We start from the raw sequence: 21,938 nt of genomic DNA, 5'->3' as shown, positions 1-21,938 counted from the left end.
ATTTACAACTGACAATTCAAATTCATTTAGTGTCAATAGTGTGATGCTGCATACAACTTACAGGATTGTTGTTCCTTGGCTCGGCTGGATGTTTTGTATGATTGACACCAAACGGTGACACCATCTTCCAGCAACTTCAGAATCCGACGCTTCTGCCAGCGAGGCGAGCGAACCTTCCCATGTAATGATTTCATATGTTACAATACATGTAATATATAGCATTCTCAAACTACTTCTAACCGCTACAAATGGTTTATAATTATTGATACCTTCACCATACTAGAGCCCTGCAGCATCTGCCTCACATCTTCATCATTTTGCACTCCTAGAAAGCATAGAGACAAAATGATGGTCGATTAAAATTATGTTATAAACACTATATTTATATACTGTATTTGGGTGTGTATAAAATAGCAGTGAGCATACACCTAATTATAATACGATTCAAATTCAGTAGCACTGGGATAGGCCGAAGAAAGAACAGGGAGGGCATAAAGAGAGGAAAAAGAGATCAGAGTTAAAATTAGAGGCTAGTGTGTATACATCTGCCACACCACAGCTGCTCGTGTGGGTACACTGTAATTGAAATATATCTTGGGTGGGTGGACAGAGAAAAATGGAAGGAAAAACTATAAAGACAACACTTGGAGCCATTATAAACTTGGGCCCCCCAAAAAAGTAACACCTCCAGAAATGTGCCTCATAGCTGAATGGATGTGTACTTCTGCTAGAGGAGATTCTTTATTATACAGTTATTCATTATAAAAAAAATATGTCATTTTGCACCAGGCCACGAGCAATCCTTGTAGGGTTAGTTCTTATAACTTGGACATAGTTCTCTCCGTTTGTATGTCAATACTTGAAAGTACAAACTGTCAAAATTCTTGGTATCCCGTTTGTGGGTTCTTTTGTAGAATCTCATGAACTCTACGGCACGGAAGGAACCTTTCAGTGACGTAAGTGTATGGTGATTAGTCTAGAGCCCATAAGGTGGACTGCAGTCTGAATCCGAATCCAAACACTATTCTGTATGGACCCATTAGATTTGATTCTTGGTACAAGTTTTCTTGTATGCATGTACAGCATGGTTATTTTAATCTGTACTGCTATTTTCATTTTTTGGCAGTCAGTGTGTGCACACAGCAAACATAGACCAGTCACATGGATTGTAAGTCATTCCATGTGATGTTACTCAGCCAATCAGGTCATTTTTTCAAAGCAACGTTCCAAACTAGACCTTTTCTTTTTTTAAATTAAGGACTTTATATGTAAGACAACTCTTTCAAGAGTTCTTTATTTCATTTTGAATGTAAAAGAACATTATTTTATTTTATTATATTTTAGTTTATTATATAGCACTTCAGTTCATAGTGAAAACATATAATAAACCCTGCTGAAATACAATTGAATTGAATGTTCTTTATTTTACTGGAGACCCAGTTGTTGACCACATACAGCCACTAATACAACTATTTTTAATATATTGAAATTAATTATAATGTTTTTGTTATTCTGGAGCTTCTTTCGAGGGGATTTTCTCAAACTCGACCGCCTAAACTTTTGTCTAGACGTAAGCATACGGCACATCTGGAAGTTATTCACAGCGACTTCACTCGCTCCACATGGTGATGTGTTAGCCTTATTCTAACATGGATTGAATAAAAATTTCACCTCAAAATTATATACCCAATACCCTATAATGACAGTGAAATGTTTTCTTTAAATTCTTGGAAATTTAAAACTAAAAACTAAAAATATAATACAGGCATAAATATGCACAGCCTTTGCTTATTGCAATTCTTGATGATGATAAAAGTTTGGCACACCTGGACTTCTTTAAGTTTCTCTTTAAGTGAAGAGATTTCACATCTCATCAGAGAAACTTCTTCAATTTTAAAACCAAATTGTGCAGAGTCCCAGGTATTTAAAATGTACTGGGAGTTATTCCAGGTTTCTTGACCTACTATCATCCATGTGCTTCATCACATGAGCCATAGTTTGAAAAAAGGCATGACTAAGGCCTTTCTACCCTGACTGCTCAGAATGGCTGGGCGGCAGTTACAGGAAGTGTCCTGGTGATGCTTCTTCCATTTATGGATGATGGAGGCCCCTGTGATTACTGGGACCTTCAATGTAATATAATCCAGTCTTGGAGGTCTACAGACAAGTCCTTGTCTTCACAGCTTAATTTGTCCTCTGAAATCTGCCGTCAACTACGGGACCTTATATTAGAGAGCTGCCTTTCCAAACCATGTCCAGTGAACTCCATCCCCCTAAATGGTTGTGACATATGGACACTCCTCTCTCAACTTGGTTCTGCTGCAGGTTTCTTCCTATTAAAAGGGAATTTTTCCCTTCCCATTGTTGCCAAAATGCTTGCTCATATAATTGTTGGGGGTTTCTCTGTTTTCTCTGTATTATTGTAGGATCTTAACCTTACATTATAACGCGCCTTGAGGTAACCTGTTGTTGTAATTTGGCTCTATAGAAATAAAACTGAATTGAATTGAATTGAATTGGACACACCACGGGTGGACTCTAGTCAAGTTGTAGAAACATCAGACACATGATGACACAGGATGCATCACAAATACTTATGTACATGCTATGTTTTGGGTTTTTAGTGTAGAATTCTGAGGTGAAAAATGAATTTAATCCATTAAAAAAAAGGCTGTAAATACCGAGCTATAGCACATGGGTGGCTAAAGTTGTTTTACCCTGGGATCCAAATTTTTTGTTTGAAAAAAAAAAGAAGAAGAAAAATCATAGAAGTGAGAATGGGCTCAGTTTATGTTGCTCAATTCAGTGGCACATATTTAAATGTGAAAACTGTACATCTATAACAACAGAGTCACCTCCTTATTTTTTAACTGGATTTGAATAAGTCAGGAAAATATTTTAAGTTAAATATCGGCTCACTGGAATACGGTAATTTCAGTAATTTTACTATCTGGATAAACTAGAGCAGCGTGGAATAGTATACCTCAAGTACCTCGATTTGTACTAGGGAGCAAAGCAAAATTTTCAAGCACTGCAATCTGAATGTGAAGCAGGGTTAACGGGTTAAAGCAGGGTTACCGTCTAGCAAAGCCATTTTCTCAGTCGGAGGGAGATACCGGTACTCTTTCAGTAAAAATACAATCATAATGGATTGGATTTATATAGCGCTTTTCTAGGCACCCAAAGCGCTTTACAATACCACTATTCATTCACTCTCACATTCATACACTGGTGGAGGCAGCTACAGTTGTAGCCACAGCTGCCCTGGGGCAGACTGACAGAAGCGAGGCTGCCATATCGCGCCATCGGCCCCTCTGGCCATCACCAGTAGGCAAGTAGGGCAAAGTGTCTTGCCCAAGGACACAACGACCAGGACAGAGAGCCCAGGGATCGAACCGGCGACCTTCCGGTTACAGATGCGATTCCCAACCCCCTGAGCCACAGTCGCCTAATAAAGCATAATAAACGCACAGGCTGCTGTAACAAAAACTCTCACCCAGATTCCGCAGAGGATCAATGGCCTTTAATTCGGACGTCCCGGCTCCGTTCTTGACCTGGGGGATTGCTTTCTTTCTGTTGCCCAACATACTGTAAAGAGGCTGCGCTTTATTTAGCTCTCCGTGCCTCCCTCCGTCCCTGCAACCGTATCCTGAGTTGTGTGTGTGACCGAGGTAGGAAGTTGACAGTCTACTGGCTCGGCTGTCAAGACAGTGTATACAAATCACAGAGCAGAGTGCTCCTCATGTTTTATCCTGCCGGAGGAAAACAAGAGACAAGACAAACCTTTGCAATGTCATTGTGGTTGGATTGTAAAGCATCTCTTCCTGGATGATTTTCAAAATAAAGACTTTGCGACGCGCAAACAGGGTAGACCTACCTGTTTCATGTTATTTATTTATATTTATAAAAGACGACTTCTGGACCCACGTAGTCTCTTGAAGTAAAATTAAAAATAGTGTAGACAGAGGCATAATTAAGACCTTGTATAACCATTCTCTGCTTGTCATTCTCTGCTTGTGTCTACAAGATTTAGTAATTTTTATTTGAACATCAATTAATTTTTATTGTTATATTTTATGTATTTAATATATTATATATTACTTATATTACTTCACAGCAACAGTTGTGTCTTTTCCCAGTTTGTGAGCTAATGTCACTGTAATATTAGAAAGAGAACAACAGCCATCACCAAATTCGCCATGGATAGCACTTGGTGATGGTGCGATACAAGAACTACCTTTAAACAGGAAGATAGACAGACAGAGTCAGTCCAGTTCTTTCTTATTGTATTGCTTAACAGAAAATATCTGCACCCATTTATCCATCAATTTCCAAATTCAGCGTTGGGAGTGGAGGAGGCGGGAGAACATGCAAATGTTTTGTCATGTTGTATTCTACTAAGAAAGCTACTGAGTCACATTATTGCAGATTCATCATGATTAACTAAATAATCGAAGCATTATTTTAATTTGATCAGAACTGCAAGGTGAACGTTTCCTAATCACGATGCCACATTAGTTATTTATTCGTATTTCCCATGTATTATCTCACCTTACCAGAAATAATATTTTTTGAAGCTTTTAACCTAAATCTGTGATTTGGACCTTATTATGCCTTTGTTTTGAAAGCACACGTCGATATTTCCGGGGATGTCTTCGTGAAGTCGACAGCAAAAATTATTTAAACGGATTATAGACCGTGGACAGACGTGAAATTTGAGATTTCCTCGTCCGCCCCATCTACTAAGATCCAGTTTTAAAAGGGACCACGGTACAAGTGATGCATTCACTGATGTTAATGATCAGCCCTAAAGCTGATCCTTAACACAGTCCTCTGTTTGGGCAGCGGAGGGCTATTGTATAATAATTAATCCACAAATCGGGCTGCATGTCCCGGGTTGACTGCAATACATGAAAGTGATGGATGCAAATTGATGCCTCCTAGACTAATTTCGTAATTGCAGGATAATGTTTTAAACAATGCTAACGACAATAAAAAAATATTTTGGTTTATTGATTACTTTGTTTCATAAACGGTTATAGAGCAGGATTAGTTCACTTTGTGTGTCCATGTTGATTAATCCCATCCGCAGTGGAAGAAGTGATGGTAGAGGACTCAGATTTTACCAACTGAAGCCTGTAAACATCAGTCCCATTTAAGTAAAGTAACTTTTATCATTGCCGCACAGCAAGAAGGTCCTGAGTTCAATTCCACCATCAGGCCGGGGTCTTTCTGTGTGGAGTTTGCATGTTCTCTCCGGGTACTCCGGCTTCCTCCCACCGTCCAAAGACATGCAGCTTGTGGGGATAGGTTAATTGATTAATCCAAATTGTCACTAGGTGTGAATGTGAGTGTGAACGGTTGTCTGTCCCTGTGTGTTGGCCCTGCGACAGACTGGCGACCTGTCCAGGGTGTACCCTGCCTTTCGCCCTATGACAGCTGGGATAGGCTCCAGCGCCCCCCGCGACCCTGAAAAGGATAAGCGGAAGCGAATGGATGGATGGAACTTTTATCATTCAAATATAATCAAGTAAAGAAAATGTTTGTCATAACATGTTCCTTGAAATTGACATTATTATTATTATTATTATTATTATTATTATTATTATTATTATTATCGTGCCATACATTAATATGTATGGGCAGCATTTACTGTCAGAATTCATATATATACTACTTTTAGTAGTTAATAGTTTTACTATTACTAATATAGTAATAATAATAACTATTATTACTATATTATTATCGGAGATGATGGTGGTAAAAAAGGGGTGGAAGCAGAGATTTTCATTGAGAGTGAGCAGGATGGACAAGAAAAGAAACAGGTATGTCACTGGGATAGCTCAGGTTGGATTTCCGCGGTTTGGATACAAATTTAGAGAGGCATGGTTTAGTGAAGTGGAGGGATAGTGGATCTATTGGACAAAGGATGTCCAGTATGCCCATAATCAGTATGGAGCTACCAGGCAGTAGGAAGAGAGGACGCCCTCATTGTCACGTGATTTGACACGGAAGTCATTTGTGTAAAGCGCAGACTGGTGAGTAGCTGCAGTTGACGGTAGGTCAGCCCTGTGGCAGGTGGCTAGTGAGCAGTTTTGTGAACAAACGTTACCGTCAGCGTAGACCAAGATATAGCAAGCTTCGTCTTGTTGCCAGCTCTGTCAGTCTTTTGGCCGAGGTTGCCGAGCTGTCTTTCTCCGGTGTGATCATGGACAGCGGCAGGACGTAGTCAGTAAGGTAAGACAGCTAACTCATACTAAGCTCGCTTGCAGCCAAAGTTCACTGTAGCAGCACTGTATATCGCTGTCTACATATCAAACGAATTTGATATTTATCAGAAAATTCCAGCAAATGCATTACCAAGTGAAACAGCATTAAAAGTAGTTACTAAGTTACGAGTGACACATGTAAACTTTAAACTTAAATAAAGTACACGTACAGTAAATGCTCTAATCTACATTTCACCACTGGTCCTGTCAGTGCTCTCATCAGTGAATTTGCGCATTGTATGAGTAACAATACTTTATTCCAATAACCATCGGAGCAGAGAGGGGGCATTGTGATTATAATCAGTGACTAGTGTTCACTCGTGCTAAGGGGTCAAGGCAAATATCAACATTACATTAATAGCCAGCATTAATTAATTATGACCTAATTACCTATTAGTAACTGAATTAATTTACCCCCCAAAATAAAAAATGCCCAGAGAGTCACAGATTAATTTGACTTACGGTATATTTTGTTAATATTGGATTTGACTCACTCTCATGACTTATTTTTCCTTATACTTTTACTTCCACATCTGTGTACATATTCTCCCTCAGCTACAGCTCCACTCATGCTTCCTGTGTCATACCAGTCCCAGCCATGATAGAGCCTGTGGTTGATCACCAGAAACGCTTTCAGGCTGCAGTGGATGTCATCCAAAAACTCCCCAAAAACGGTACATGGAATCTTTCAGTCATTGCTGGTTCCACGTAATTGAGGACTGTTGAGCAATCACATATATTGTGTTACTATTGTTACAATAGCATATATGTAGGTATTTTATTTGTAGGAATGAACTGTACCAGAAACACATGATCCAAGATCCTTGACTAGAGATCCAAAAGGAGAATTCCGAGTGTCCTGCCTCCACAGAGCACGTGCTCAGTAGAGATTTAGCCGAGTTTCATATTTGTCGTGTGCATCTTTTTTGTCATACTCTCAGTATTTCTCATTTTCCCAAAAATTCTCATAAATAGTTTCACCTGCGCTCATTTAAAAGAAAAAAGTTTCACAGCACCAGTTTAAAAAGTTTACAATTTTGCAAAAGTTTCAAATGGATTCACTATTGGATGAATTTTTGATAGTAAATCATTTTTTGAGATAGTATTTATTATATGAACTACACTTAGTGCCGCTCTTAACACGGTATAATAGAATTAATTACACGGGGGAGGACAGTGTTCATTCTGTAAAATTCAGTTGAACACATTTTGCATACAAGTTGACTAAATATTTCCTTAAATGTCTTTTCAAATTCCCTCCCCCTCATGTCCACCTGCTTTGGTGACTCCTCGTGAATAAGTGACGTGAATGTGGTGATAGTCCAGCCTAGAAGTAATAAATGCATGAACTAATTCTTTATTATCATTTTGACAGGATATTTCTAACTTTAGAGATGTTGCACAAATGGAAGAAAGCAGTCCTACATATTTGTTTAATATGTGCGTTGAAGGACATAAAAGACTCCAAGGTTCCTCACAGTGTTCCTGGTAATGCCATCCAGAGTAAGAATCTGCTTAGATACCATATTTCTAAGAGTTTTAGGGCCGAGTACAATAACCTCAATTTTATCCGAATTTAGAAGCAGAAAATTAGAGGTCATCCAAGTCCTTGTGTTTAAGACATTCCTGTAGTTTAACTAATTGCTTTGTGTTATCTGGCTTCATGGACAGATAAAACTGCTATCTGCATAGCATTGAACATGTTTGCAATGCCTTCTAATAAAACTACCTATGGGAAACATGCATAAGTAAACAGAATTAGTTCTAGCACTGAACCCTGTGGAACTCCATAATTAATCTTAGTGCTTGAAGAGGACTCTCCAATTACATGAACTAATTTGAGTTCGTTAATGCAGCGCAGTACCTTTAGTACCAACAGCATTCTCTGATTGCTGTAATAAAATATTGTCATCAGCATTACTTAACGCTGCACTGTGCTCTAGCAGAACAAACACACTTGTTTAAGTTTCCTTGAAGACGTTTCACCTCTCATCCTAGAAGCTTTGCCAACCAGACCAAATAAATGGAACTGAAGAAGTCTCCAGAAGAAATATTTGATTACACTCAAGAAAAGGATGTCAGTACTCGGAACAAGGAAACTCAGGATATTGCATTATATGATCTGATATCCAGCAGGTAGTACAGACAGGTAGTACATGTCTGTACTACCTGCTGGATAACCAGTGATTTTAACAAAGAGTATTTATCATTTCTCCATTTTCTTTCTATTTTGTATGTATTGCTGCACATAAAAAAGGGCTGTATTTTTTTAAATGGACCTTGATTATAAATTGATGTAGTATAGTTTGGTGTCCAGTCCTGATGAGTGGAGAAATAAACCTGACAAATAGTTGTGCTGTTTTGTAGGCTCCTACCGGCCTTCCTATAAGGTCATGCTGCGCTTCTACAGTCTGTACAAGCAAGCAGTGTGTGGTCCCTGTACAGTGCCTCGGCCTGGCTTCTGGGACCCAGTGGGCCGCTACAAATGGTGGGTGTGTGTATACACATGTGCATGCCAAAAAATTCAGTAATTCAATATTTTGTGTCAGTTAATTAAGAAAGTGAAAATTTAATTTTGAAATTTTCTGTTTTAATATTAATCATTATTGCCGACCACAAAAAATATCAAATATTATAATATTTCATTAAATTTTTAAGGAATTACTATTTAAACAGTATAAATGGGTCAGTGATATAAAACCCGAATTTTCCATCCACCAGCTTTTCTTTTTAATTATTCTTTTTAATTTTTAATTTCTTTTTAATTAAAATCTACATTATCTACATTATCTACATTATTATTATCTACATTAAGCACCTTTCAAATATTTGGACCCACTTTAACAACGAATCAATGACTTCTTGGTAGACGCATCATGAAAATGATGCAAATAAATAAATAAATCAGGTCATTTCACTTTGATGGTTATGCATTGATTATACATTAATGATTTGTTTATTTGTAAATATTTTAATCTGCTTTACCAGATATCACTGCCAGGCAAGCTCAGACCAAATCAACAAAAGTCAGTGTTGTTAAACTATCTGAAACAAGTCGATCTGAATCACTTTAACAAAAGTCATTCTGTGGCTGTAAAATTTTGCTCAAGGTCAAGGTCACATTTGTCATTTTATGGGCAATAGAATTTGAGTTGTGCTAGATCATGAGCCAATATGAGCTACTGTGTGATTGATATTCTGATTTAACAGTTTTAATCAAGTGAGTTTTTTCTGTAAATTGCCCACAATTATAGTGAGTGGGCAAATGTTGCATTATAGAACAAAGGCATGATGTCTGTATTTTTTTATTTTTTTTAAAAGGAAAATACTGTGATTCAAAACATTACACATTACTGAAAGACAGGAGGAAAATGAGTTTTTGCTCCCCCTGTGTATCCACCAGGGGGAGCAGGGTTAATTGAAGCTTGTTCATTTACAGCTTCCATTTTAAATTTGCTTAAAGCTTCTATAATTATAGCAGAATTATGATGTTGAATGTTCCATTAAACAGAATCGGGTTATACAGATTCTGCCTTGCAGCAAATAAAGGAGATCTTGTGCACACCGAGTCTTTAAATAACATGAACATTTTTTTGTGAGCAAACAAAAACTGTTGAAAAATGTTTATTTTACCAAAGTTGCCACATGTAGGGTTTTCCTCACTACATTTGGCAAGTTCTGTTGAAACAACCAGTTAAAATCAATCTTTGACTCACTGTCCTGCCTTTTAAATATAAATAAGTGTAGTGACCTTTATACATAGACATTCCATACAGTACTGCAAAAACTAAATACATTCATTTTTTGGCAGTCAGTAAAAAACATCCAAAACAAATCCGCTCATGTGGGTGGCCGCATGGCCAGCGGCACAGACAAATCAGTTCAGGCAGGCGACTGTTTGGCCAGCGGTGGCACCGGTGCTGATCTGGAGGGCAGCACAAGAGATGCTGCACTGTAGACCGGCGGAGATGATGGGATGCCTCTAGCAGCTTGGCAGGTTACTGGCGGCGTGGCTTGGCATAGCCCTCTGTTGGAGACAGAGCAGGACTGAGGCGAAGCAGAGCACTCGGCTGGCTCTGGATGCTGTGGCTGGAGCTCAAGTTGAGGACTGGGCCGCCTGTCCCTTGGCACCGTAACAGGTGGAAGAATTGGCCGGACCTTAGCTGTCCCTACCTGAGGAACAGGTACGGGTGCAGGGACAGGTTGGGTCTCAGGAACAGGTGAGGGCAGGGCCCAAGCCGCCCTGGGAGCAGGAACGGGCTGAGAGACAGGTGTGGATATAGAAACAGAATGACAGGAATAATCGGATTTAAAGGTGCAGGTGTCCTTAATGACAGACTGACATGGTGGAGCATTTTTTTGGAAGCAGGTTGATGATGAACATTTATCTGATAGTCCAGTCCAGGTTTACAACAAACAGTCAGTGGCTCTTTAGCTGAGCAAACAGAAGTCTTAATCTGTCTTAATTTGTGGCGAGCAGGAGGGAAAAAGTCAGTTTCACTCACAACTGGAAGTTGCTGCTCTGAATGAGAAGAACTGTGGTGGCGAGAGCCTTGCCTCCTCTTGGCGGTGACAGTAGGAACGCTGAATGACAGAGCCTCTGCACCACGGCGAGGTGGTAGCGCTAGTGAGTGAGGTGGCAGGTGGAGGAGCGAGGAGCGGAGAGGCGAGAGAGTGAGAAGATCGGCGGGTGACACCCACTCACCATGGCAAAGGCTGGCGTACAGGCGAGGCAGCAGGTGGAGGACCACGAGCCGAGCCAATCCGATCCAAGTATCCACTAATGGAAGAAAGGCTTTCTTCCCAGTCTTTGGATTGGAAGCCAGAGTCCCCAAAGAGAACCCACACTAACATGGGGAAAACATGCAAACCCCACACAGAAAGGCCCCAGGCAGGTGGTGGAGTTGAACTCTGGACCTTCTTGCTGTGGCTTTAAAATATTTCATTTTGCATGTAATAAAAATGGAGTATATGAAATTTTACAATTTTAAATGAAATAATAAAAGAAATTCAATTTTTCTGATATGTTTTTTATGCACTTGGAAGTCGCTGTAGTCAGGTTAGTTTTTGGTGGCAGACACACACTTTGAAAAAAGCAAAAAACAAAAAAACAAGCCAAGTAATCAAGTCACTTAAAAATAACAAAGGAAATAGTCTCGCATTAAAAATCTTGCTAAAATTTGAATTTTAGAAGTTTTTTTGTCCAACTGATTAATAACGTCTTTCTTTGTTTTATGTTGTTAAGTAAATTGCCGATATTAAAATTACTGATATTGTCTACTAATTACAAAGTTACTAATAATTGTAATTCCAAAGTTAGAAAACATTTTGATAAGATTTTAACCACATTGTCATCTGATATGCTGTCGTCAAGTGTATTTCTTCCAGTGACTCAAAAGTTGTTTATCTGTGTTAGGGATGCATGGAACCAACTGGGAAAAATGAGTAGTGAGAGCGCCATGGCTGCCTATGTGGACGAGATGAAGAAAGTTGCACAGGAGGTACATTTATTTTATACATGTAAAGAAGCAAATTCACACAAGTTAATTAGAGGCTTCCCAAACAGCCTGCTTTTGTTTAGCTGTTTTTTTTTAGCTGCTACAAGGGAAGGATTTGGTGCTTTATGTCAAACAGACAAGAAAATTGCATAATAAACACTTTTCCAAAGACAATATGAAAACATTGAAATTTACCAAGCAATCCAAGTAAAGTAATTGCATATACAACAGTTATTTATCAAAACAATTCAAATGAATGCAGTTATTTAAAAATAAAGTGCAAAACAGACAAAAACTAACTGAGACATACAGTATGTGTGCACCGATCTCAGTGCATCATGCTTGAAGACAATTGTATGGTGTCTCTCAGTCAGAATGCGGGGTTCTAAATAATGTGACAGGGTATGTTTTTTACCCTTTAATAACAGTAATATGACATTTCACCGTAAATAATAATACAGATATGTTGTTTTTGAACTCTTACCTTACTGTTGGATGAAGAATGAGATGAACTTCCACAGTAGCAACTGTTACACAGTGCAGCACTCTTTTCCTCCAGCCAACACGAGACTACATACATAACAGGGCAGCAGACACAGAGCAGGTGGGTGGGACACACAGCAGCAGGCAGCTTTCCCATTGGTTGAAACATACTGGAGCCTGTTTATTCTGATTGATTGGGCAGGCTGTCCATCTTTCCTCACCTCTATCGTTTCTTAAAGAGGTACCCTCATTTTATGTGGGTTAAACAATGTATGTTGAAACTGGATGCAAGAATAAACAATTAGCTGAGACGTTACCACTACTTTGGCTCTAGTTATCTGGTAATAAGGAGTAACAGTCCCATACCAGAGTTAATAGAATGGACTGGGATTTTTATAGCACTTGTCTTTTCTCACTGGTCACTCAAAAATCTGCTTCTGTTTAAATGTCTCAGGGACTTGCAGTGAAGTAATGAATCTCCTGATCTCTAAGTCTTCTTATGTCCCTGTAGGTCATTGACACCATGCCCATTGATGAGAATACAGCCTCACTCTTCAAATACTTTGAGCCTCTCTACCTGTTCATTGATGACATGCCCCGACCTCCAGAGTCACTGCTGAAACTCAGAGAAGGTCAGTGATTACGTTCTGTGTAATGAGGCACTTACAGGTTTGGGTTAAAAGGTTCAGCTACTGAGAATCTAATAAGTTATTAAGTACTAATGGCTTCAGATAGGAAGCCATTAGTACTTCGTTTCAAATTACACACTATCATTTGTTTCATGGTGTTGCAAAATACACTGTTTACGGCAATATTATTTCATCGGGGCACAGAGGATACCAGCATGGCCAGAACCAGTTAGCTCCAAACAGAAGGACCAGTCAAAACAAATCGAGCACCTTATTTCTAAACGAGTGGCTACCTCTGTAGCATGGACATGGTTTGGTTATGAAAAGTCTGACACGGACCAGAAAACTGTAATCTGCAAATTATGGCGCAAACCGGTCCCCACCACAGACTCAAACACGACAAACCTCTTTAACCACCGACGCAAGAATCACGTGAAAGAGTGTGGAGAGAGTTTATGGATGAGAAGCAAAAAAGAGCCGACAGGTGCTCAAATTAAACCTTAGACTCAAACATTAGAGCAGGCCTTTCCCCGCAGCACGCCGTGTACTAAATACTAGTTTAATTACATACTTACCGTTACAACTTATGTCTAAAATTGTATAGTTTAATGCATTGGTCAAAACACTCAACTCCAGATACATGATGCCCAGCTGAAAACACTTCAAGTCGAGTTGTCCAGGATTCACAGAATTGACAGAAAATGCAATATTTGGTGACATATATCGTTATTGGGATGAGAAATGTTTTATATCAGGAAATGAGATTTTGGTCATATCGCACAGCCCTACTTTGAAAACCTGTGGCCCTAATGCATAACCAAATAAATAGCTTTAATAAAAACACCTCTAGTGACTTCTGCATGATTCTCAGGGTGTATGTTACCGTATGTCAGCATGTCAGGAGTACCATATGTAATGGTATGTAAGGATCTGATACCTCTGGCCTAATTTTGACTTTTGGGGGGAAGCTTTGTCGAATTTATGACGTAATCTACGTGAGTGACGTTGTTCCTAGCATGTATGCTAGTGCTGGTGCATTATGTGTTAATTATTGTGTGGTCATGTTTCGGTGTTTTATTTGTGGTCCCAGCTGAAAAAAAAGAAAATACTTGAAATATTTTTATTAAAATTTTTTCCCCTCGTTCATTGTTGTCGTCATTTTTTGCGGGGATGCAAACATATTTGTCCCTCTAGTACTTTTCCATTCCAATAGTTTCTCCCTCTAGGAATTTGCTGACATTTGTGGATCCTTATATTGATGCTATGATTATTATTTGTTATTATGAGGCGATGATTGGTATTCTTTTCCTAAGGAATTAAAAACCGGCGAAAAAGTAGCTGGAAATGCACAGGAGGACTCAATGGTGCTGAACAGGCTAAATACAATAGTTGCGGGTTGTACGGACCTGACATGACATGACAGACTAGTGCTTCTGCCTTGTAGCTAAAGTTGTAAAATGTAGCTGTGCAAATTGTGGACTTTAATAAGTCAAACTTTAGACTTGGTCTTAATAAAGTGAACAGTGAGGGAGCGAAGTCTGGTCTCTGTGGATCCTTTAATGCCTCCACTGTAAGTACAGTGGGGTTATGTGGTTATTATGGATATATCATCATATGACCGGTTCAGGTGTTAAAAGCTTTCACCCAAATTTAACAGTGTCAAAGGTAAACTGTCTGGCAGACAGGCAGCTCTTGGGCTGGACTCTAAATCAATTATAAACCAGTTATAGAGCGAAACCTTTGTTCACATACAATCAATCCTTGATCTGATCACAGATCGTCGTTGTATTTTCCTTACAAGTGCTCGTCCTGCTCACTTCTCCCACAGTGGGGTACTGGACCTGGCCTTTCTCACTAATCCTTCGACATTAACCTGGACCTCTAGTACAGGAATCGGCTAATTGTATTAATTTGATTACATTTCTTTAATCAGTTGTCTTTTTCTACTTCAGAGCTTGTGGGAAAATCTGGTGTATTATGTCATATTTAAGCAGAAAAGTCTCAACTGCTTACAAAAGCTTTTAATCTGTACGTGATGGTGTAGACAGTTAAATCTCTGAATTTATTAAATACGAAATAAATGTAAATAATTATCTGTGTATTATAAACTGAAGTGAAGACTCAAGTTCTGTTTTGCCATTTTCACTTAAAAGATTCCACAAATGATTTTTTATTTTTTCTATTAGGGCTGAAAATGTGTTTCCTGTCATGATGTTGGTTCCAGCAAAATGCCTGTTAAACCCAGCAAACCAACACAAACACGAATACATTTGATTTTACTTGCAGCTGAATCTGCAGTGTTGGAGGTTATGCCGCTCACCAGTGATTCAGAAAGTGAAATTTTCTCTGATTCAGTGGATTCGTTGGAGCTCCATAACGTCAAGGTGTGAGGCACATCTGCCAGTTAATAACACAATGTCTTAATTTTAAGAAAACATTAACTAACTGAATTAACTGTGTCTGCTCACAGACCCGGTCAGACAGCTTTTATAATGACCACGTGCCCCTAGAGTCCTCTCCAGCTCAAAGCCAGAAGCAAGGCCGAAAGGTTGGGGCAGGTCAAGGTGGAGAAGGAGCAGAGGATGGGATGGCTCCAGACAGGAGGAGTCGGCACACTGGGCAAGAAACTTCTCAGCGTGATTGGAGAGAATGTAAGCTGCTATGTAATTTCTAAAAGCGTTAATTTTATTATTGGATAAACCGGGTGGCTGTAGCTCAGGAGATCGAGCAGGTCATCTACTAATCGGAAGGTTGGTGTTAGATCCCTGGGTGGCCCCCTGATCCGGGGGGCAAGACACCAATGCATCCATTGGAGTATAAATTTGTGAATCACACACATAGATAAAAAGGGTTCGTGTGGGCGTGAATGGGTGTTAATGCAAGTTGTATAAAGCGCCTTGGATGCAGTTCACTCTTGTTAGTTAGTACGAGCTCATTAGAACAATGACGTTGTCAAAGTCATGTAGTTTTGTGCGATACAAGCTGCTGCTCTTTAAAGATTGACATAATAACTTATCAACAAGGCCTATACTAGAAGAGCTAGAATTATCAGCTATTTACTAAAGAGATATCACAGAAATGTTCTGTTGTTAAAAACACAGCTAAATGTTATCATGTGTTGCGCAGCCCAGGCTTTGTGGCGTGTTGTCTGGTCATGCACCTTTGTTGTGGCGAATCCTGTCGTTCAGGAGAATCCTGCAGCAGCTTTCTGCGCTGTAACGATAGGTATAAATGAAATACCCATCGTTGCAATGAAATAACATCTTATCCTAAAGATTGTTATAATAAATCAATGAATAAAGAGACAGTTGAAGTGTTATGGTCCACAGGTGCTCCACAGGGAAGTCTGGGGTGGTCCCCAGGTGGTGGAAGTGGGCATGGACGTGGAGGAGGGCACGGTTCAGAAGGTGGTGCAGAGATGCTGCATCAGGCTCACCTACAACAGCAGATCATCCTGGCTCTTCAGAGGCTCAGAGAGGACATGAGGAGTGTGATGGACAGATTGGAAGTGTTGGAGAGGCTTGCTGCCACACACGTAAGCTTTCCTACGTCCCAACACTTCAAGTGTACTTTCTTTACCGTAAAATGTAAAGGATAAAAGCTCTTAATTACAGGCTTACAGGAAATTACATACCTGAAGTTTGGGAGTCATTTCAGTTTACTGCTGTGTTGTGTGTGGCAGGCTCACAATTCAGACTTGAGATCACACCTGCAGTGTTCACCACAACAGGTACCAGGCTCTGATTGTACTCATCAAAGAATATCATCCTATCATGCATGCTCATGTAAACAAACATGTGGTCACAGGCTTTTTTCTCACGTGCTGTGGGATTTTGCCCCCCACCCCTTAGGAACAGATGTCGTGGCCGTTTGACATGTCTGGGCAGACTGTCGTCTTTTTGCTGCTGTGGCCTTTTGTTGCTCACGGTCTGGTCTACCTGCTGAGGAAGAAAAGTCGCATGTCTTCATGAAGCAGCTGATATTCAACGTAAGACCAGTGAACAAGTCCACAAGATCTGTGAAGGAGTTTAATGGGGAGAAGTTATCCTCTACATCATTATGTGATTTGATGCTCACCATGGATTCATCCTTCAAAAATATCACGTCATTTACGAGCATCCTATAAATGTGTTATATATGATTCTTGGCACATTTTTCAATAACTGTAATAAAATATTGTTCAATATTTGTTGGATCTCCCTTAAGCCTTCCCACTCTGGGTGCCCCAGGATGTAGTGCCTTAGTCGTAGGCAGAGGTGACACAGAGACCCATACAGGTATGAAACAGGTAGAGGAGTCTAGGTGGTATGCTTCAGTCGGTTTGTATTGCTACAAACAGAGACAGTGGAAGAATCGCCCTTCTATGTGCAGTTCTGTAGGTTCACAGTGTAATTCACTTTAAATGTGAATTACACTGTGAACCTACAGTCTTACTGGAAGTGTCTAAAGAACCTTAGATCACTCAAAAAGTTTGTTATTTTTATTTTGTTTTTATTTTAAGAAATCCTGTCTGGCAGCGTTTGCAGTCAAAATTATGAACATGTTTCTTTCCCAAGATGATTTCCATAAATTCTCTTTTGGCTTCTCTTGTTCATATGATTCTTTTTATGTGTTTGTTTTTTCATTTCTATTAGTGTTATTTCAGTTATTATATATGTAGTATGACAAGGTCTAAGGCGGGAAAAAAGTTAAGGTGGTATGGGCATCTCACAAGGGCGCATCCAATGCAAAGTGTTTCGAGGCCAAGAGACGGTGAAGAGATCTCGGGATGCCTCAGTGTCCCCCTAGATAAGTTGGAGGTGGCTTGGGAGAGTGAGGTCTTGGTGGCTGTGCTTAGGCTGCTGCCCACCAAGACCTGGCTCCACAGAAGTGAAAGAAAATGGATTTTGGATGTAATTCAGGTAAGAAAATCTCCAAATGGCTGCAATCACAGCTTTGCAAGAGTGATGAAAACATTTCTCCCACTGATGCTACATCCAGATGAACAATAAACATGTTGGATTTTGTATGGAGTTAGATGCACAGGGCTTTTTGGGGCGAGTTCTTCTTTCATTCATTTTACCATGAATCTATGGATCCTACCTTTAAGCTGAGAAGCATTTATTTTCGATTGACTGTATATTTGGTGCCTCAGTCTGTTTCCTTTCTAGACAAACATGAGTAAAGTATGAGCATTCTCTTTTGTATTTTGGACTAATACAATCATCATCATCCTTCATTACATTTGGTCTTCAATGGCCAATGTGTTGTAAACTGGAAGAGTGCCCAATCCTACATCTCCCACATTGCAACTGGGCAGTATCTTTTTGGAATTTCTCGAACTGCTACTGTAAGCTTTCACTTCCCCTCTTTACTTTTCTGAGACAGAAAAAATGCAGTGCTTCTTAGTTCCCAGCATGATGAGAAAACTGTCCCGAATTATGAAATAAATAGAGCTGCCCTTTTTATTAAAGGTCAATTATTTTTAGTTATTGAAGCACAAATATTACTAATCCAGTTTCAATACAAATAATTTAATATGTATAATATTTATATACACAGGTTAACAAGACTTTGCGTGGACCAATTTTGCAACACTTGTACAGAGTTACATGCACCAGGGCACAGACAGAGAAGACAGACGGATTCTAGATATACAAACATGGAGTCTGGTTTGACCACAGCTAATGTCAGTTTAGGTCACACGCATTTTTTTAACCATTCCAATTTTTCATTCTTGAAACTTGTTTTTACAAAACTCAAGTTCTGGGAAGGAATCAAAAAAATACCGAAGCTGTGAAAAAGAACAAAAAGCTAACATCACTCAGATGAGACTGTGTGGTTTTGGATTTAAGGACGTGGTTTGCTTGCTGCTTTTAGCTGCTTTCTTGTCTCTGTAACACTGACATTAAGTATGAGTTCACAATATGACAAACAACAAATATTTATCATGTTTGCACACTGCTGACACTGTATGATTACACAAACAGAGAAAAAAAAACACAAAAAAATTGGCATGACTTCACATAGCTGCCCTGAAAACGTATGACGAAACAGGTTTTATTATAGCTCTGGCCCTCCTCATGCAACACACACACACATACTGGGAAACACAATAGTCTTACTGTACACTTAAGGTTTGCATATTTGTATTTGTTTTGACCATGCAAGTATTTTTTAGTCTAAAAAGTCCAATCATACAGCGAGAGACTAAGAGTGGCGATTAGTCAAAACCAGAAGGCAAAAGGAACACCAGTTATTTCAGAGTCAGGCTGCAGAGAAAAACAAAGATGAATTCTTTACTGTGACTTGCTATAACTAGAGCAGCAACAGCTCTTCAGCTAAATTTCAAATGTCTGCTGTGGTACCACATAGCACTTTTACATTTATACTGTTGTAGGTTTTCATTCCAAAAGGTTACAGCCTCTTTATTTATTGCATGCAATAAATAATGAATCTAGAGTTCTGTAGTGTGCAAACCATTATTTCTTCATCTCATTTCTTCAGCTCTGCACCTGCTCCATTGACAGAGGAAGATGTGCGTGGACTTTTTTTTGGTTCACAAGATTATGAATGCAGCTTTCTCACTAATGTAGCTAGCCTCCATCTTTTATATGGTTTATATGAAGTGTCTATGACATCAGTTGTTGTCAGGAGTGCTATTTTCTTCCTCATTTTTGAAGAAGTGTATATTTGATTTGATTTTATGCAGTTTTATTTCTGACCATGTTTGTAGGAGAGAAAAATCCGCAGCAGATGGGAGGGAGTGCAGTATGTGAAAATAAGATAAAGATCCTAGTACCGTGCATTATTGTTGTCACTTTGGAATGACATTGCAATTGCACACAATGACATTTTTTTTCCAATGACACATTACATCTCCAATAGAATATTCTGGAGACAGTTTTCCTGCTTGTGGACAAGTGCAACACAGTGTTAGTGAGTAAAGGCCAAGTGCTTGGTATTCATTAGTGTGGATGAAACAGACTGGTTAAACTACCACTGTGTGGCGACGCCATGCTCTCAGCTTGTCCTGCAGGTCTAGGCCTGATCTCCTTAGGATGACAGTGGAATGTCCTGAGGAACTCTGATCTATCCATCCTGATGAAGAGGAGATGAGAGAGGGAAGCTTCTGTGCACAGTGAGGTAGGGACCTGGGACCTGGCTCTCCCTCAGTCATTCTGACTACCTTCACCCTATCATCTCTACATCCTCTTACACTATCCTCATTCCTGCCCAGCTCAAGGTCAAGATTCATGGACACAGCCCTTGTCCTCCCACCTCTAGTTTTCCTATAGCAGATTGGTGCTGACTGGTGCTGAGCAGTTCCACTCTGGCTGCTGATGTTGCGTGACCTGGTGGGTAATACCCAGAAAGGAATGGTCTGATATCCTCTGGCCAGACTGTGATTAAAATGGGAAGGAGGGTTCCTGAGAGGTGGTGATTTTGAGCATGCGGTGTGGATCTGACGGGTTGAGTCAGATCCTCTATTTGGATAAAGCTGTGATGGTGGTAAGTTGGTTCTTTGGCTGTTCCTCCTTTTTGACATCTTTGCATCACTGCCTGCTCCTTTTGCTTTAGCTTCTTCTCCTCCTACAAGTGAGATCTTTCCCTCTATCCTTTTTTCAGTGTTAAGGATGGTTTGTTCTCCCTCGACTTCATCTAGCTCTCCTCTTTCTTCTTTTTCCCCTACCCCTCCTTCACCATTGTTGCTGGCTTTGGCTGGTTCGTGCGCAGAAATCTCATCAGTGTTTCTGCTCACCGTGTGGATACTTGGACTTTTTTTATGTTTGTGGGTGACGGCAGCGATGATGGACTTGGTGTTCGGATCTTTTTTGGATGCAGAGGAAAGCTGAAAGGTTACCACTTGTAAGTATTTGTAATTATGTTTTTTCTATTGCAAAATGTGATATCCTATTCCAAGAATTAGCACCTACCTTTAACTTAAGAGAATCGCTGGTGGTGGAACCTGATAGAAAGGAAAAAGTAAGTTAGTTAATGTCATCATTGGATGGTAGTAATGTTAGGATGGTCACAAAATATAAAAACATGTAAATAAAGAGAAATCACAGCACAAGCTGCTTTCAAAAAGGCAAAGTGGAGATGTTGGAAAAAACAATAGTTGTGGAAAGAGCACAAATGGTTAAATGAATCCAAAGAAAGAGCAAACACACAGAAAGGAAGACCTGGTCCTACCGAAGAGGTTGATCCACTGTCTCAGCTAGAAAAAAGCACAGAAAGGCCCAGAAGAAGAGAACAGAGGAAAAAGTAGGAAACATTGTCAGTATCTACAAGCACAACAGAACAGAGGTCTGCTGAGAAAGAAAAATGCTGTCAGTTGATGAGGCTACAGAATTATGAATAAGGAGGGAAAGTTAAGACTTTCCAACTAAAGCAGTGAGGCTCTTTTCTTCAAGTTGTATGTAAGCAGTGTTTCCACTGCTCATCTGAATTAACCATAAATTGGCAAGAGTCTGTGTTCAGTGAGGAAATAGTGAACTCAGTGATTTCTACTAAAGCCCGTCTAATGTTTCAACATTTCTGTGTTGCTAGTGTTGAATGCAGTGGCATTAGATTGTCAGTGTCTGAACCCCTGCATACTCTTGCTGGGTATTTTTGTGCACCAGGAGAAACCAGGACCCATTGCACCAAAAAGGGTCTGACAGTACGTTTAAGGAATTTATCCGAACACCTAATGGCAGTCAGGGTGCCTTTATCTAGTCTTTGCCTAGAGGTCTGTGCGTTCTTTCATGAATATGCCTCCCCTGACTATGACCCATGACCAAACTGGTAATGCTGAGCGATGTTACGCACAGCATAACGTTGGCCACGTCGTCTCCAGGCTATTTTATGCCTGTCAAAAGTGACCAGGTGAAGATGCTGCCCTCTGTGAAATGTACAGGGCACCATTGGTCGACCTATCAATTCTGGTATTCTATAGCAAATGCCAGTTGGGTTCCATGGTCCCAGGCAGTGAGCAAAATGCTGAAGCATTAAGACTTCTTTTCACTGGATCTAAGGGACCCGGCCCAACTGCTGAAAAACCACACACCATAATCCCTCCTCCACCAAACTTTACA

The 21,938-nt window shown here is 39.8% G+C and overlaps 3 protein-coding genes across 10 annotated transcripts in view; 1 reads left to right on the top strand and 2 right to left on the bottom strand.

Moving 5' to 3' along the window:
- The window catches only part of LOC147309066 (1-phosphatidylinositol 4,5-bisphosphate phosphodiesterase delta-3-A-like), a 30,323-nt gene extending 26,534 nt beyond the window's left edge, over nucleotides 1-3,789 (bottom strand). The window contains exons 1-3 of one of the 2 annotated variants that reach the window (XM_086273537.1): nucleotides 3,497-3,789; nucleotides 270-325; nucleotides 62-173 (exon numbers count right to left, since the gene is read on the bottom strand). In XM_086273537.1, the coding sequence (XP_086129663.1) occupies nucleotides 62-173; nucleotides 270-325; nucleotides 3,497-3,587 (259 nt within the window). In that variant the 5' untranslated portion in view covers nucleotides 3,588-3,789. The remainder of the gene's footprint in view (nucleotides 1-61; nucleotides 174-269; nucleotides 326-3,496) is intronic. The other variant, XM_086273538.1, reaches the window with a different exon arrangement.
- Nucleotides 3,790-6,003: 2,214 nt separating this feature from the next.
- Nucleotides 6,004-18,240, top strand: acbd4 (acyl-CoA binding domain containing 4). Its single transcript, XM_086272754.1, has 10 exons — nucleotides 6,004-6,237; nucleotides 6,825-6,943; nucleotides 8,637-8,757; nucleotides 11,686-11,770; nucleotides 12,762-12,882; nucleotides 15,166-15,263; nucleotides 15,350-15,530; nucleotides 16,209-16,414; nucleotides 16,562-16,609; nucleotides 16,731-18,240. The coding sequence occupies exons 2-10, from the start codon at nucleotides 6,868-6,870 to the stop codon at nucleotides 16,848-16,850; spliced, it is 1,056 nt and encodes a 351-aa protein (XP_086128880.1). The 5' UTR covers nucleotides 6,004-6,237; nucleotides 6,825-6,867; the 3' UTR covers nucleotides 16,851-18,240.
- The window catches only part of LOC147309063 (rho GTPase-activating protein 23-like), an 83,191-nt gene continuing 77,872 nt past the window's right edge, over nucleotides 16,620-21,938 (bottom strand). For 2 of the 7 annotated variants that reach the window (XM_086272752.1, XM_086272753.1), the window contains exons 22-24: nucleotides 21,055-21,079; nucleotides 20,796-20,827; nucleotides 20,571-20,710 (exon numbers count right to left, since the gene is read on the bottom strand). In XM_086272752.1, coding sequence (XP_086128878.1) covers nucleotides 20,803-20,827; nucleotides 21,055-21,079 — 50 coding nt within the window. In that variant the 3' untranslated portion in view covers nucleotides 20,571-20,710; nucleotides 20,796-20,802. Of the gene's footprint in view, nucleotides 20,711-20,795; nucleotides 20,828-21,054; nucleotides 21,080-21,938 lie in introns of all 7 variants that reach the window. The other 5 variants (XM_086272747.1, XM_086272748.1, XM_086272749.1 and 2 more) reach the window with 4 other exon arrangements.

Source organism: Aulonocara sp. 'chitande type north' Nkhata Bay, linkage group LG18, assembly GCF_057382095.1.
Source record: "Aulonocara sp. 'chitande type north' Nkhata Bay isolate Kocher_YH1m ecotype deep benthic linkage group LG18, A_spYH_male_GT1.1, whole genome shotgun sequence".
NCBI classification, from domain to species: Eukaryota; Metazoa; Chordata; class Actinopteri; order Cichliformes; family Cichlidae; genus Aulonocara; species Aulonocara sp. 'chitande type north' Nkhata Bay.
This window is presented reverse-complemented; position numbering and strand designations above follow the sequence as displayed.